The sequence below is a fragment of the Phaseolus vulgaris genome, chromosome 3, assembly GCF_051622355.1.
Source record: "Phaseolus vulgaris cultivar YP4 chromosome 3, ASM5162235v1, whole genome shotgun sequence".
Taxonomy (NCBI): domain Eukaryota; kingdom Viridiplantae; phylum Streptophyta; class Magnoliopsida; order Fabales; family Fabaceae; genus Phaseolus; species Phaseolus vulgaris.
The window spans coordinates 8,151,101-8,168,126 of NC_143500.1; the positions used below are offsets into that span (position 1 = coordinate 8,151,101).

The window sequence follows — 17,026 nt, forward strand, 5'->3', positions numbered from 1 at the left end:
GAGAGTAAAATTGAGGAGTGACACAAGACTTAAAGAAATGAAAAAGTAAAAGAGTCGATTTTGATAAATGGAGAGGAAGAGAGGATGTGGCGAGGAGGTTTGGGACTCAAAACAAAATTTCCAAAATTACACGGAGAAGGGTATCGATGAAAAAAAAACATATAATCTATAAATTAAGGAGAATGAACATAAAAAATAAAAAAATATTTAAGTAAAAAATAAAACCACCTGAATATGTTTACTCTTGTCAAAATTGAATACTTTGTTAGCTATTCCACTGCCCAAAACCATCAAACCCCTACACTATTTTTATGAATTGGAAAAATAATTAGAGATAAAATTGAAATGACTAGGAATTTATGAAGTAAACAAAAATTAAAAGATTATTTATGTCGGAGAGATTTTGAGTGAGACGCTTGTGGAATAAGGGTTTTGGAGGGGTTTGGTAGCATAGAGCGAAGTGAAACCCAGAGTGGGATAGTGACAGAAGCAGAGGAGAAGGTGAGAGAATGGGATCAAAGGCGAAGAAGAAAGGTTCAGCAGCAGAAGACATTCTTGAAACCCTTGGAGACTTCACCAGCAAAGAGAACTGGGACAAGTTCTTCACCCTCCGCGCCGATTCCTTCGAGTGGTACGCGGAGTGGCCCCACCTCCGAGACCCTCTCCTCTCCCTCCTCCGTACCCTACCACACCCTCCCCCCCTCCCCCTTCTCGTCCCCGCTTGCGGCAACTCCCGCCTCTCCGAGCACCTTTACGACGCCGGCCACACCGCCATCACCAATGTCGACTTCTCCAAGGTCGTCATCTCCGACATGCTCCGCCGCAACGTCCGCGACCGCCCGCTCATGCGCTGGCGCGTCATGGACATCACTGCCATGCAGGTCCCTCCCCGCTCGCTCTTTTTGTTTTGCTGTTCTTGTGGCTTTTTTTTTTTACCGGTTCTTCTTTTGGATGGTGCAGTTCGAGGACGAGAGCTTCATTGCGGTTATTGATAAAGGTGGATTAGATGCTTTGATGGAGCCCGAACTTGGCCCCAAATTGGGGAAGCAGTACCTATCTGAGGTAGGTTTTTCTGTATTTTGTTTTGCGCAATAGTTTTTGGAGAAGTTGGCCGAGAGAACGCTCTGTTATTAAAGTTGAACTGCTGCTTTTAAGAGAATATAATAAGAATGTAAAATGGATTAGGCTTTCCCCAAGTCAAAGCACATTAGTTTTTGGAGAAGTTGGATGGGAGATCACTCTTCTATTACAGTTTAATTGCAAAGAAATTCAATGAATTTTACCTTCTTATTTTCCTTGCTTGTAGAGAAGTGATACAAACATAGCCTAAATAATAATTGATTTTGTGGATTGGTTAATTTGTGTCGGTATTTTTTTTAATTGTCAGGTGAAGAGAGTTTTAAAGCCTGGGGGCAAGTTTGTGTGCCTCACTCTGGCTGAATCTCATGTACTAAGTAAGTTCTCCGAAGAATTTCTTACTATAAAATGTTAGTGAAAAAAATGTGATATGCAGATAATATAATTGAAGTCACTAACAAGTTGTGATGGTGTTTTTTGACTGCTTTTAGTACTTGCTTCAATTACAGAACCGTTGTTTTTCTTTAATTGAACTTTGAATTGTCTTTCGTTAATTGAATCTGGATAGGGTTTAGTTGTAGTGTTGAGTTTGTTCTTACAGGCATCATTCAGCTCATTCTTATCATACGAAGTATCATTTCCAAGCATGTTAACAACATCCATCTGACTGTCCTTTTCTATTTTATTTTTCATATTGGATGTCAGGTAGCCTTGATTTTCACTTTGTTTGTGTGTAAGCCACATTAGTTTTCAGTAAAATATACATGGAACAATGTTCATACGTGGTACCTGCATTCCGAACTTTCCTTTATGTATTAGAAATATATGAATGCTGGCTGAGTGATACTTGGAAAAAGGTTGCATGGAGTACGCACTTCCTCAACTCCACAGAACATGGAGTCATAATTTATTTTTTGGTTTTGTTAGTTACCCTTATAAACTGTTTATAGCACATAACCCTTCCTAACTCCTGTATGACTTGCTATAAAAGAAACATGCTATCAAAACTAGAGGATATGCTGTTGTTATCTTAGTTTCTGTTTCAATTGATTGTATCAGTGTTTTCTTCCTCTGCATTGCAATGAAATGATTTGCTACTCTTTTTCATGCTATCTTTTTCCTTTTTTGTCATGCTTGGTTTTGTGTGACCGGAAATATAATTAATTCACGGTTTCCAGATCTACTTTTCTCGAAGTTCCGACTTGGGTGGAAAATGAGTGTTGATGCCATACCTTTAAAGTCTTCTGCTAAACCTAGCCTTCAAACGTTTATGGTGGTTGTGGAGAAGGAGCTATCTACTATAATGCATCAGATTACATCATTGCTTCATAATTCTTCACTTAATTGTAATTCGCAACAGGTAGAATATCTGCACTATTTCTACTTTTTGTTGAGTTCTCATGGGCATAAGAACTTTCTTTGAAATAAGGATTTATGGATTATTAATGTTAGTTGTTAAAGTTGTAAGGTTTATATAGGAAGGAGGAGTAGATAAAGGGCTCTGAATATTGTGATATGGAGTTCATTTGATGTAAGATACAAAGTACTTATGGTTATTTATTCAGAGAATTAGTCCATGTATTATATAGCACTGCTAATGCAAGTTCAAACCACTAAGTAAAAAGATTTCTAATCCTAAACTCATCAGGAAAATAGATTAGGAAACGCAATATAATTGGTGACATCTCTCTGGATCGCTTTTTAGTTAGAGCTCAGAGGACCAGTTAGTAATATAATATATGCACAATATTTTAAAAATACTGTGAAGGTTTTCTAAGATATCTTGTAGATATTCTATTTCTAACTTAACTTTTTATTATTTCCGTTTCTGTTTTCTTTATCATTTTTGCAAGGTTTCTGGTTTTAGTGAAGCCCTTCAAAATGAGAATGAAATTCGTGAAAAGTACTCTAGTGACTCTGGGATATTATATTCTGTGGAAGATCTGCAAGAGGATCTGCTAAAGCTTTCTCAAGGTCGGCGATTGCAGATATCTTTGGGTGGACAAGGGTACTCTACTTTTTCTTATAGAGCTGTAATTCTTGATGCTGAGGAACTGGCTGACCCTTTTACATATCATTGTGGGATTTTCATTGTGCCTAAGGTGTGTTTTAGCAGAGATGTCTTTTACATTTTTGTTGATTGCATAGTTGTTTTGTTTTTGAGTGTGCATGTTTAATTATAGAGGTAGGGATACTGGTTTGTTGGCAGATAGAAGGGGTTTTGACTATTTCTTAGGTTTTTTTTTTCATTTAATTTTATTTATTTATTTATTATTTTGAGTACAATGTGCATCAATATGTATTTATAGAGCTGATTCCACAGGATGTCAACTCTTCTTTGATATCTATCTGCAGTTTACACCTAGGACTTCCAATTATGAACTTATTCTGTTTGAATTTCTTGACTGAATGTTAAATCTCAGATTCGTGCACGGGAATGGCTTTTCTATTCTGAAGAAGGACAGTGGATGGTGGTTAGAAGCTCCAAAGCTGCTCGCCTCATAATGGTACCATGCTATTAATAAAATTACAATTTATGGGTATTTTTTAGTATGTCACGTTACTTTTGTAATTGAAGCTTCCTGGCTGATCTGTGAGTTTAGGTTTTCTTGGATGCCAGCCATTCAGATACCAGCATGGAGGAGATTCAGGTAGAAACATCCTCTTAAGTTATACTTCATGTACATGGCATTTAAATGTTAACTGTGTTGTTGTTTTTACTGAATTGCTTTTGTCATCCCTTTTTAGAAGGATTTGTCTCCATTGGTTACACCACTGGCACCTGCAGGAAATGAGAATGGAGCTCAAATACCGTATGTATCTTGTACAGTTGCACTTTTGTGTTTTGTCATTTATTTATGTTAACATAATTAGTTTTTTTCCTGTTTTCTATGGATACCAAAATATTAAACATGTTCTCTTATGCATTATAGCAGTTACTATACTGTAAACCATTCTTTACATGTGCTGTTGTCTTACTTTTAGCATGTTAGGTTCAGATTATTCCTGTGGAATTGCTTTGTTTTTGTCAAAATCTCTCTTTAGAAGTTGACTAATAAGCTACTGTTTCTTCAAAATAAGCTGAAACAAACTCACATTTAACACTAAATGAATTACATTTTTTCTCAAACTCTTGAATACATGCCTACAGTTTCATGATGGCAAGTGAGGGGCTCAAGGAACGAAACATCATTCACAAGGTTAGTAAGAATAAACATAAGGCTGTTTCTGTTTTGTTATTTTGAATTTGATCTAGTGAACTCTGTTGTATTAGAGAGATTGGTTGTTACATATAGAGGAGCTCAATGTAATAATTGTGACTGTTACCAACAAAAGTATTTCCTTGTTTTTGTTGTGATACAAATAGAGAAACAACCACATATCATTGTTGTTTGCTAGCTACCTCTATTGTTGGGGTTGATGGTGGGCTAGAGAGATGCGCCCCACGTTAGCAATCACAATGCTTATTAGTCATGTCCTCTAAGGAGTCACCATATGCCACAACCCACATATGTATTTCTGAAGACTCCCACTTACCGCCATTGCCATAGGAAACTCACCCTTGAGTTCATAAGAAGATAACTTCCCATTTGGCCCTGTTTTGAGTAGAGTCGAGTTTTTTAGTTCTCTTGCCAAATGGGTTTCTTTGAGTATATCTACGGCATTGTTTCCTATTTTTTTTACAATGTTGATGGTGAAATTCATCCCTTAGGGTTTTAATGATCTTGTAAATGTGGTGGGTACCTATTGGTTTGATGGATGAAATCATTTGCAGTGGATGTAGTAAATTTAGAGAATTCTCAAAGGATGGTTAAGATAAGATAACATTGAGGGTGGAGGACTAGGGTCACATGACACTAATTTTGTGAGTTGGGATAATGAAGATTGACGGTTTGTGACCTGGATGTGACATTCCATGGTTCTTGAGATAAGTTGAAACTATATGTTCTATTCCTTTGTTAAAGAGATGTGGAATGACTTAAAATAACACTTTCTCATTGATAAAAGATTTTTCTGCTTGCTATGACATTGATAGCATAGTGTTTAATACGAAACATGGTCCTTTGTCTATATCAAAATATATGGAATTTTGAATGGGTTGTGATGTGAATTGAACTAAATCATTACCAAAATCTGAAGATGTATAAAGTAGATGCTGCTTCACATGTTGAAGTCATGGAAAGAGGAAGAATCTTCACATTCCAACATGGTTTGAACCTTGAGTATGATCGAAATAGGGTATCAATCTTAGGAAAATAAATATTGCCACCATTGTAAGAAGTATTTTTATTTTTTTTGTTTTAAGGGGATCTTAGAAAGTAGACTTTAAACCTAACTCAACCATACAAACCAACTTGTAAGTCTTGTAAATTGAGGTTTGCGCTCGTTTATATACTCTAATTTGTCATATCTCTAGTAGATGTGAGATCTTCAACACAACTCTTCACATTAAAGACTATAAATCTCAAGTGAGACTCGATACTTGTGGGTGGTCTTAATAGAGGGCGACATGGAAATCTAATACCAACTTGAACTATGTAAGAAAATAAATAATTATTTTATTGATATAAATTACTGATTATATTCTCTATCACCTCTATTTGTAACAATTAAACTCTCTATAATGAGGAAATAAAAATATGTTTAAATGAATATGAAGATTCAAACGATATTTTCTACTAATTAATACAAAGATATTAAGGGCATCCTTATAATCCACTATCTACAACGAGGGAAGAAATTTGGAGGTTGTTATGCTTTATGAAGAAATCTCCAACACAGGCTTTGCCATGACAAGAAAGGGGTTGAAATATATTCCAAGATAACTCCCCAAACATAAAAGTGAATTAACTCAAATTAGGAATTACTTTCATTATTACTAATGGGATAAGATGCCTGGTAGTGCTTTGGCAATTGATAAATATCTTATTTGAACGACTTATTAGGCTCTTTGGTAGACAAATGAGGAAACAAGGATTTGAGAAGGTTAACTGGGGGATGTACACATCTTCTATGATGAAGCCATATTTGGGAACTAGCCCATGTTTTTGATGTTGCTTGTTGGATGTTTTTTTTATCATTAGAATTGAACATATACAACTCATTCTTCTTTTTAAAAATTAAAATCATCTTCCTAGAGACAATGTCTTGAAAAATACAACAATAAGAGAAAAGTGTTAATGAGCCGTGCAATTCTTTTGTAAGTTTCGGTATAGAGAAAATTATTGGATAGTGGTTAAACATAAGAAAATCCTTTAATAGAATGGTTCTAAAGTTGTATTCTTGGATCCACATATGGGTACACCACCATTTGCAACTCTAGTAAATTGATCTCTAGTTGTTTTGACTTGAGTTGAAGCGAATAGGAAATGGAGTCATGTGATTTGTTGCTCTTGAATCTAGAATCTGAGAACTCTAAGCCATAGGGTCAACAATATTGAATGAACTCTTATACTTCATGAACAAGGTAACTTAAAGAGAATATACAAGGAAAAGAGTTTAAGAGATCCTTACTTAAATCTCTCTACTTATTCATATTCGTATAGTTATAAGGATCAATAGCTTAAAATAGAAGCTTAAGGAAAGAGAAAAAATAAACCCCTTGGATACAACACAAAACAACTTTTGCTCATAAGATAATATAAACAATTCTAAGAGTACACGATCTAGAGCATAGTAGTTAGTATCTTACGATTCACGATACGTATCGTACGAAACGATACGGTTTCACCCTCCCACAATACGAATCGTTTGAAGAATCTTTTTCATAGCTGTATCGTGCGATTCGCACAAAGAATCGCTGAATCGTGAAATGAAACGATTCTGTATTGTGTGAATCAGTGTGGATTTTAAAAAATGAGTAAATAAAAAAAGATAGACAGAATTTGTTTAATAACATGTATGCACCACATTATTTTTTTAGAGGTTGTTTTGGTGAAATTGTGTGGTATATATATATAATTTATTATATCTTGCATGTATACATATCTTATATATTTAAGTATATATTAACTTTTTTAATGTTTATGAATCTTACGATTCATTATACGGTCAAGAAAGATCCTCTTTGTAGGGTTTTATATCATGATGTGGTTGAGTTGGAGCAATGGATTGATTTGTTTCTTTATGTTGTAAGGTAGTATGGTTTGCCTATCGCTGGGAAGTTCCATTGTTGCCTCCCAACCACTCCAGGAATTTATCTCTTCCATAGAGTTTCTTCTTTCCCTTACATTAGAAAATTGTTATCTAAACATATTGAAATTGACAGACACTTCATCAAGATAATCTAGACAGAGGCCTTGTGGTTACAACCCATGTCTCTATAGGACTAAAAATAACAAACATTCCCACTAAGGGGTTTCCTCATGGCAGGTTAGGTTCTTGTGGGCAAGTTGGGAATGATTGATATTCATTTACCAACTTAAGGGGGAGTATTGTAATTAATGGTTTATTGGGATAAAAATATCTTCGGGGTCTTTGTATTAAGATAAAGTATCTTTAGAATCTTCGTTTTTGTTTTAGCATATTTTGTTTCCCTATTTTAGAGAGATTGATTGTTACAAATAGAGTAGCTCTGAGTGTAATTTTTATCAATAAAATTAAGTTTTTGTTTCCCTTGCGTACTTCAAGTCTCTCTCAGCCTAAGAGGGCTGTGAGATTATTATCTCCAGCATTCTGCAAGAGACATCATTCTTTACTTCTTATCAAGCTTCTTCTTATGGTGTTCAGCCCTTGGTTTTGTTGGTCATTAGAGGGAGTTGGGGCTCTACTGGTCTCATTTCTTAATATGATTATTTTTCTTTTTATCCACCTTTATTGATCTAGGAATAATTTTACATCTTTGTTTTAAGTTTTTTGAAACGCTACTTTTATCCATAAGAAATAAAAATGAAATATCCACTAGTCTTTCACTTGTGTGATTCCTATTTTTTACATATGCTAATTCTTGTGAAGGCTTGCTTGATTTAAAATGATCCCCATATTCTCCTTATATCATTTATGGTTGTGTCTTTTGCAGGTCACATCTTCATTAACTGGATCAATTATTGTTGAAGATGTAATTTATGAAAATGTTGATAGTGAAGTCAGTTGTATGTTTCCTTCTAGAGAGTTGGTCTTTCGTCGCCTTGTTTTCGAGAGAGCTGCAAATTTGGTGCAGTCTGAAGCTCTTCTAAAAGGTGAACTGCTGCCTACAAAATTGGTTAGTGAGTCAGGGAGGAAGAAAAACAATGCATCTCCCAAATCTAGAAAAAGTGGATCTCAGAGACACAATGTTGGTAATTATTTTCCTCTTCCCTCTGGTGTATTAAAATTATTCAATGTTTACTGCTGATGCAACTCCTGCAAGTGTTGCAAACATAGCCCAAGTTTGTTAATACATGATGCATATCATAAAGTGTTCAATTATTTTATATTTGGGTAGAATTCATTTGAACCATTGAAAATGATTGAGATGCATGTCCAAATTAATCTTAGCCACATTTTACATTTGAATGTGTTCATGATGCAAAATTGATTTTCTATGTAAATTTAACGAGGCCTGATAGTAATGATCTCATTGTAACCCTTCAGTTGCTATTTTTTTCTTCTATAAAATGTTGTGGATAGTGTTGTGTAATCTATTAAGTTGTGCAGACTTCCTTCCTATGCTTCATTTCACACTGATAATTGGACAAACCTTTTAGTGCTGAATTGGATATCTCTTCCTCAACAATGTGAATCCGATGAGAGGGCCTGAGTTATATATTAAATCATCAATAGATTTGTTGGTCAAAACATTGATTTCATTATTCTGTCTTAGAGCTATTTGGACAAGCTTCTCCGTAAAGACTTTTAGAAGGGAAAATTATGAAGAAAAAATGAAATTGACTTCCCCATAAGTTAAAATGAGATTATGCACAAGTTAAAAATAAAATTTGGAGAAACTATATGAGAGTTTTAATTTTTGGAGAAGTCAATTTCATTTTTTCTTTATACCTCTTTTCTAGAAGTCCTTGTGGAAAGTTCGTCTTAAATAGGCCCCTAGTCTAATTGGTACAGGGTTCAACTAGACACTTCTCTCATAATGGTTCAAAAAATATCATGTGAAAGGTAGATAAGCAATTTGTGACACCTATTGGGCATACATTTTCATAATACTCTACCAAAACCATCCATATAGCATGTTTCTTAGAACTAATGTGATTATCGTTTAAAGCTGGATAGAGAGGGAATCTTTATAGAAGCTACGCTTGAAAGTTAAAAGACCAAAATACTCCTGAACAGATTCACCAAAGGGGACAGCTGGAAATAAAAAACCAGAGAGAAACAATGTAACAAAAGATACACAGAGAGAGAAAATAAATCTCATATTTTGTTTTATTCTAAGATATTCTAATAGCCCCCCTCAAACTCAAGGTGGAGAGGCATGAGAATTCGTCACATTGAGTTTGTCTTTGAGCAAATCTGCTCATGGATCCAAGGCTGGAATATGATAGATTTGAAGTTGTTTGGAGAGAACTTTGTCACAAACAAAAAAGACACCAACTTCCATGTGTTTAGTGCTACTGTGAAAAACAGGATTATGAACAATGGTCACTGTATTTTGACTGTCATAGAGTAAGACAGGAGTTTCTTTGGTTTTTTGGTCAGAGTGGGTGTTGCTTTTTGGGTCAGACTTTGTAGTAGGTATTAGGCTTGCACTTTAGATTGGCCAATGTCCAATCCAAACAATATCAATTAATCATAGATAAGTACAATTTTTTTTCTTGGAGGATTTTTTATATTTTATTCTATTAAAGATTATAAAGTACTTGAAATATTTAAAACTGTTTAAAAAAATATGAAATTAGCATATAATTACATTATATAATATAGATAAATCATAAAATATTATTACTTAAAATGTTTGTTATGCAAAGAGGATTTTGGATGAAAATGATATGCTAAAAATGGTTTAACAACAGTATTAGAGAGAGGATTTTTAGAGTTTCAAAACTGTTCCTGTTTTTAGCTTGCAATATTTGCTTTGTGTTTCTCTTGCCTCTAATTTTTTTCTTGATTTTTGCAGGAGCAAGTAATCAGTTGACAGTCTATCATGGCTATGTAGCTAGTTCTTATCATACAGGAATTATTTCTGGATTCACTTTGATATCTTCTTATATGGAAAATATGGCATCGAGTGGGAAAATGGCAAGTATTTCTGGCTTTTATTTAGGGAAATTGTAGTAAAGGAACTTCTGGTTTCGATAAAATATTTCCACTGTTGGAAAATTTAATCATTCAACTGGTTAATGATATGTTCAAAGTGTAGTTGATGGTTTTTACAGTAACTATTCTCGAATTATTTATATAATTTTTTATCAAGAACCTTTTATGGTGCAATCTCTGCTTTATCTTCATTTTTTAGGGAATGAGTAAACCCTCAGTCCCTAAAATTTTAAGCGTTAATCACTTTAGTCCTGATTATGTAAAAATCTATTCTCTTTAGGGGCTCTATTTACACTGTTAATGGTTGAAGTGAGTGTCTTTTTGTGGGTGGAGAGATAGTGTTGGAACAACTACATAATTATTTACTTTTTTGGTGCATATCTGAAGTAGATGGGAAGGTATGATGCATAAAATTGATGGAATTGGCTATCCTGATGCTGATTTGGCCATTTCACTTGTCTGATATAGTATCAACTTCAGGGAATTTTGTCTTTGTCGGAGTGGAAATTCATGTATGAAAGGATAAATTATCACGTGATGCACAAACTATTTCGCAGTCACATAAGTACTGTTGTTTCCAATAATTTGTAATTATAAATACATGCCAAATTAACTTGTTTCAAATTTTTTGCAAGTTTACGTGCTCTAAAACATTCTCTCTTTCATTATTGCTGATATATTGAAGTGGCATATCTCAGGTAAAAGCAGTAATAATAGGTCTTGGAGCAGGTTTACTTCCCATGTTTCTTCATGGTTGTGTCCCCTTTTTAGAAATTGAGGTAATATGTTTTTCCCTGTTTTATAGGGAGGGAAAATAATTGGATTTCAGACCTTGTCCCTAATGATTTATTCTTCTGAATGATTAATACCACATGGTTTTATAACAATTTTTATCTACAGACTGTGGAGTTAGACCCTGTGATTGTTGATATTGCAAAGGACTACTTCAGTTTTGTTGAGGATAAACACTTAAAGGTAGTTAAATATGTATTTTTGTATTTCTCTTGAGGTGTTGTGGAACATAAATGTAAATTAGGACTGACCAAAGTGAAGGTTGATTGCTAACTTACATTGAAGCGAATATCCACATGAAACAGTAAATATTTTAAGAAAAGATTATCCATCCCTAGTAATCATACAATGTTGACTCTTGAAAGTAGTTTTGATATCATGCTTTTTCTTTGCTTTTCTAAACACCAGTTTCAAATGTGAGTGTATGTAAAAATGTGCAACTACAGACTGAACAACTTCTGTTTTGTTTGTGGGGGTGGGGGGACTGTCCAGAATACTAAAACACAATAATTTAAGAATTTTTTGAATTAGTCTCGTAGGAGATCACAATATTGGTTATTGAGTCTTTTTAATTTGGGGAATCCAGGTGCATATAGCTGATGGGATCCAATTTGTCCAAGAAATTGACAGTTCTGGAGTGGCTCAAGTTCATGAAAAAAGAAATGACCGTAGCTATGAAGTGTCTCCTTTAAATGAAAGTTCTACTGTGTCTCATGCTGGTGTAGAACTTACAAAAGTTGATATTATTATTGTTGATGTTGACTCTTCAGACCCAAGGTGAATTGAATTATGCATTTAGTTATTACATTAAGATATTAAAGAATACCAAGAAAAAATGGTATTAGGCCGTCAAGGGATTTGAAAGTGAATTCAATTATGCATTTAATTATTACATTAAGATATTAAAGAATACCAAGAAAAAATGATATCGTCAAGGGATTTGAAATAATATCTTTTTATCCAACTTATTTATTACATATATTGTACAGCTTGGGACTGACATGCCCTGCTCCGGAATTTTTGGATGAGCTTTTTCTTGAGACTGTAAAGGATAAGCTGTTGGAGGACGGTCTCTTCATTGTCAATTTGGTGTCACGGTCCCAAGCCATTAAGGATATGGCTCTCTCAAAAATGAAAAAGGTAAAAAAACAAATGAGTGCCATAGTATTCAGTTTGGATTTTGAGTTTTAATGTCTGGATCTGTAATTTGTTTGATTAAAGATTTATTATTAGCATGTTTAACATCATCTCTATTTTCCCCCTCTCTTTTCCTTTGGTCAAAAACTTAAATGCAGTTCTTTTGGTGCTTTTGGTATTTTTGAATTGAAACTTACGTTGACCACTTGAGCTTTATTATGTGGATTACGGAGGTAAAACTTCAATTATAGTTGAAAAGCAATACTAAAAATCATACAAGGTTTGTCCTTTTCTTTTTTTGTTAGAAGAAAAACAGTGTTATCACTTTTCGGTTATGGTGGCGTCATGGCGGAAGGCGGTGGCGATGTGGTTTTCCCATGGTGGCCACTTTTGGCATCTCGGGATGCTAACAAAAATATCAAAAAAGGCGGAGGAAAAGACGGTGGCAGCGACGCAAGTGAGCTAGTGCGGTGGAAGCAACGGCAGCGCATGCTGTGATGGCGGCGGAAAATGAAGAAGGGACTGTTGTGTGCGGCACATGAAGAAGATAGAAGACCCTAAACCTAATTTTTGAAAAACCTCTAATAAGTTTAACTAATAAAACCCTAATTACTCAAATTAAAATTTGAATGTACTGCAGCTGCATGAGCTGCCTAATTAAGAGTTCAAAACCCACTTAATTAGTGTTTTTTGGGCCTACTTTTGGCCCATTTAAAACATTATACTTATTGCAATCTACAACACATTTTTTTATCTCTTCCATAACGCCTTCTGCCATAAGACGTTATGGTTTTCGTTACAACTTTATGAAGGTTTTATGAGGTCTCCAATATGATCCGTTATCCGATATCTATAACACTGAAGCAAAATTTATCATATAATGGCCAGGGGTTCCTAGGTTGGGTAATATAAGGAGATCTACGGGAATTGGCAGCATGTATAAAAATGAAAGTCCCAAGAGCATAGCATATGTTTTCCTTTGAAGTTTTTCTATCCAATTAATGACATGAAATAATTGGCTAGCCATTCTAAGTGCATGTGATGTCTGGTCTAGTGACACTGAGGTAATTAAGTCTACCTACAAGGTGATGATATCTTTCAAGGTCTTTCAATGGCGTCCCAATTTTCTTCTTCTTGCTCCTCCAAGAAATATAGTTCCTATCAATGAGAATACATCCAAAGGTGAACCTCCTACATCTAGGGTCCCAACAATCAGCACCAGAATAACACAATTTTGGGATTGAATTTATGTGCATATATTAAACTGTGACGTTGTGCATTCTTAATGTATCAATGGATGTGTATCACAACATTCCAATAACTCTGACATGGGGCCTTTAGTAATTGGCTAGCCATTCTAGGTGCATATGTAATGTTTGGTCTAGTGACACTGAGGTAATTAAGTCTACTTAGAAGGTGATGATATCTTTCAAGGTCTTTCAATGACATCCCTTAACCTGAAAGAAGCTTCAAATTATGATCCATTGTACTATTGTAGCAACAATCAATCATACCAGTTGTTGGAGATCCAAAATTGACTAAATATATGAATAAATTATAGTATATAAATGGATGCAAACCTCTCTTAAGAGGTTCGTGAGGTTGAATTAGACTTAAAGTCTATTTTTAAAATGTTATTAAAGAATATTATTGTTTATCCTAATGAGGTTTGTTGGGCTTATCATACCACCCGCTATGGGATCACGCTCTATTCTCACATTTGAAATGTTCAATCCTCAACATGAGGGGGTTTGTTGGAGATCTCATATTGACTAAAGATATGACCAAATTATAGTTCCAGGTTGGTTTTGTGAAGTTGAGTTAGGCTTAAAGTCCATTTTCTAAGATTGTTTCTAACATTTATGACTTATCTTCTATTGGGAATGGAATTGTAATTCTTTAATATAAATTCATAGGCATTTGAGATAAATTCATAATTATTTTGAAGAGTTCAAGTTGGTGTCAAACCATATTTCTTTTGTGAAATGGAAATAGTGTAACAGTTATAATCCCAATATAATACCAAGTTGGCCAAGTCTTCAGATGGAAAATCTCAGCTGTTTGAAAGTTTTCATGCTTATTTATGATTAATGACATCTGCATCAGTGTAGTTAGTATCAAGTAAACTACATGATTCGTCCTATTCAGACCTCTAGCAATGAGAATTGCTCCAGAGGCGAACTGCTGCCTGCATTGGAAGAATGGTGTTCATAGTCTGAATCATGTGATTCTGGACAGAATCAGGTCATACGCAAAGCGAGTTGAGTCATATGACCCAACTTTCTTTACTAACAAAAGCTTTTTTGGTTTGTTTCTGGAACACTTGTGTAGAAAGGGAGAAAAGCAGCTTATTTGCTGCCCCCCAACAGCTGATCTGCGCACTTCTCTCCTAATTGTTCTAACTTCATATCTGCTGCAGAGCTCTCTCCAGCCCATTTTGTGGCAACATCACTGTTTTTTTTTGGAGTAATGTTGAATTTGTGTTATTGGAAGCCAACTAGTTTGATCTTGTTTTTGTTATTATTTACTCTCCATTTGGTTTTTAATTATATTACACCTTGTTGGCTATTTGACCTCAAAATGTGAATATATATTTGTGTTTGAACACACCCAAAAGTCTCATTGTTTAGAAGTCTAGGTCAAAGATGGTTTATAAACACCCTCTTTAACTGAATGAGGTTAGGACAAACCGTGACTAAACCATCAAGCTCTACAATATTTCAGATGTGACCCTCACAATTCAAGTGGACATGAGGTTAGAATATTGTTGTGCCAGTAGGGGCTGAAGTCACACCAACCTATTTAGACTAGTTCTAAAATCTCATATTTAGAAATTTAGGTCAAGGGTTGTTTATATACCTTATTTCTTAATCCATCGAAGTGCCTTTTCAAACCAGATCGTGACAAAACCACCTAGTTCTAAAAAAATACTTCTGATATGACAACCCTAACAGTGCCAATAGACATGAGGTTGAAACAGATTGTATTTTTTCATTTCTCAGTTGTTTCTTTTATGCGTTATGATTTACAATTATGAAAATTTTCTTTTTGATTCACGATTTGATTCTTGGTTTAATTATCTTGATTTGCATTAATGAGATGGACATACGATATACTTATAAGAATTAGTCCTGTATTGGGGTAGTAGAAGGGCCTCTATGTTGAAGATTGCAAATGGTATACAAATATTGTTTCTCTTCTTACAAGAGCTGATATGGTCCTACAAGACCATGTCTTCTCTTCCAACTTGGCCGAGACTTTCACGGATTCCATTAGTCTGAGATGCGCTCTTTAAATGTGCGGGATAGGGTATGCCTGCAAAAGACACTCCACTGCACAAGTCTTGATAGGTAGGCATGAGAAATAAATGTACAATCAATGAAAAAAAGTATTATTTAGTTTTGATAGGGAGGTTAACCTGATTCAGTAATCCTAATACTTGATTAGTGCTTGATTTCATGATTATGTGCACAATCTTGGTTATCTAGCTAATATGAGATGATATCGTTCTTGGTAACTGACATCATTTTGGTATCAAACGATACAATTTCTATTTTAAGTATCATCGAAAATGTTAACCTTTTTTTTCTGGTATAATATTTCATTCTTTATGAAGAGACATTTTTAGGTCGTTCACTATTTCCCTTGGATGTTGTTATTGAGTACGTAAACATTTATTGTGTTAATTATGAGTTATTGATTGTGGATTTTTTTTTTCACCATGTCTTGTCAACTGAAAGCAAGGTCTTTACTGTGTTTAGGGTCTAGTAATTCTGTTGTAGCACTGTTTTTAATTTGTACTGTCTTTATATAGGTTTTCAGCCACCTCTTCTGTCTCCAGCTTGATGAAGACGTCAATGAGGTTCATTTTGCTCTCAAATCGGAAACCTGTATTGATGATAACTGTTTCTCTGAAGCTTCTATTAAACTTGATAAATTATTGGAGTTTAAACACCCGGAGATTGGTCAAAACATTATCAATGCGTCAAAAAAGATCAGACGTTTGAAGTGAAATGATGATATGCTTGCTTTCTCAAACGCAGAAGTCATCTCAGAAGTGTATTGGAGCACCATCACCCTTTATTTAATATGGGTGTTTGCTTCAACTTTTAAGGGTTAGATAACTTTCCCTGCAATATTTTTTGGTTTAAATGTTTGGCTAACCCTGAATTTTCCTGAAAATACTTTACAATTCTCGGACGGTTAATGCTATTTCCTTATAAGCATTTAATTCTATTTTGTTTTATTTGTAGAAAATCTTGTAGGAAGATTTAATTTTATTCTTCGTGAAAATAATTTAGAGGTTTGTACTTTTGCATATGAAAAAGTTAAGTACTATAATATTTTGCAACCTTTTAACCTTTTAACCACAGTTGGCAAGCATCGTAACTTTTTAAAAATTAATTCTAGAGTTTATCATTTTATCGAAAACACTAAATGGAAATACGTAAAACGAGTACGTGTTTTTATATGCCTTTCCGAAATGCTTGTATGTTGTATCTGTTCTTTGCGGTGATAATCTGAGATATCGGTATCAACTAATCTTTCGATGATCATGGTAAAATATGCTGTTTTATAAGCCTAGTGTGGCTTTTAAAATTTTAGAAAAAAAGTCCTTAGTGTTGAGGAGGGGCGTGTCGAGCTAGGGTTTATTTAAAATATCCCAAGATAATTTTTGTCCATTCACGTTTTTGATAGAGTGCAGAAAGAAAAATGATGGGTGCAAGAAGAAACACCCTCTTCTACATCGAAAGAGATATGCTAATTTTGTAATCTTCATTGAACTCTAGCCTACAACAAATAATGAGATCAAGGGTGTTTCTTCTAGCAA

At 34.4% G+C, this 17,026-nt stretch overlaps 1 protein-coding gene across 3 annotated transcripts; it reads left to right on the top strand.

Moving 5' to 3' along the window:
* The first annotated feature begins 267 nt into the window (after window positions 1-267).
* Window positions 268-16,452, top strand: LOC137806449 (S-adenosyl-L-methionine-dependent methyltransferases superfamily protein). 3 transcript variants are annotated; one of them, XR_016519384.1, is made up of 16 exons: window positions 268-881; window positions 961-1,062; window positions 1,388-1,454; window positions 2,256-2,437; window positions 2,931-3,179; window positions 3,501-3,584; window positions 3,681-3,728; window positions 3,826-3,890; window positions 4,229-4,277; window positions 8,185-8,354; window positions 10,127-10,248; window positions 10,965-11,045; window positions 11,167-11,241; window positions 11,645-11,835; window positions 12,048-12,198; window positions 16,010-16,452. XR_016519384.1 is itself a non-coding variant. In XM_068606584.2 (16 exons), the coding sequence occupies exons 1-16, from the start codon at window positions 510-512 to the stop codon at window positions 16,205-16,207; spliced, it is 2,295 nt and encodes a 764-aa protein (XP_068462685.2). In that variant the 5' UTR covers window positions 356-509; the 3' UTR covers window positions 16,208-16,452. The 3 variants fall into 3 exon arrangements, 2 of the variants coding, with proteins under 2 accessions (XP_068462685.2, XP_090156097.1); XM_068606584.2 differs by having other exon boundaries at window positions 356-881; window positions 8,096-8,354; XM_090299971.1 differs by having other exon boundaries at window positions 419-881; window positions 2,931-3,085; window positions 8,096-8,354.
* Window positions 16,453-17,026: the final 574 nt, after the last annotated feature.

Coding starts and splice junctions, on each gene's coding strand:
- LOC137806449 (XM_068606584.2), top strand. CDS start 510: ATGGGATCAAAGGCGAAGAAGAAAGGTTCAGCAGCAGAAGACATTCTT. Junction 3,729..3,825: donor CCAGCATGGAGGAGATTCAG/GTAGAAACATCC, acceptor ATCCCTTTTTAG/AAGGATTTGTCTCCATTGGT. Junction 4,278..8,095: donor AACGAAACATCATTCACAAG/GTTAGTAAGAAT, acceptor TGTCTTTTGCAG/GTCACATCTTCATTAACTGG.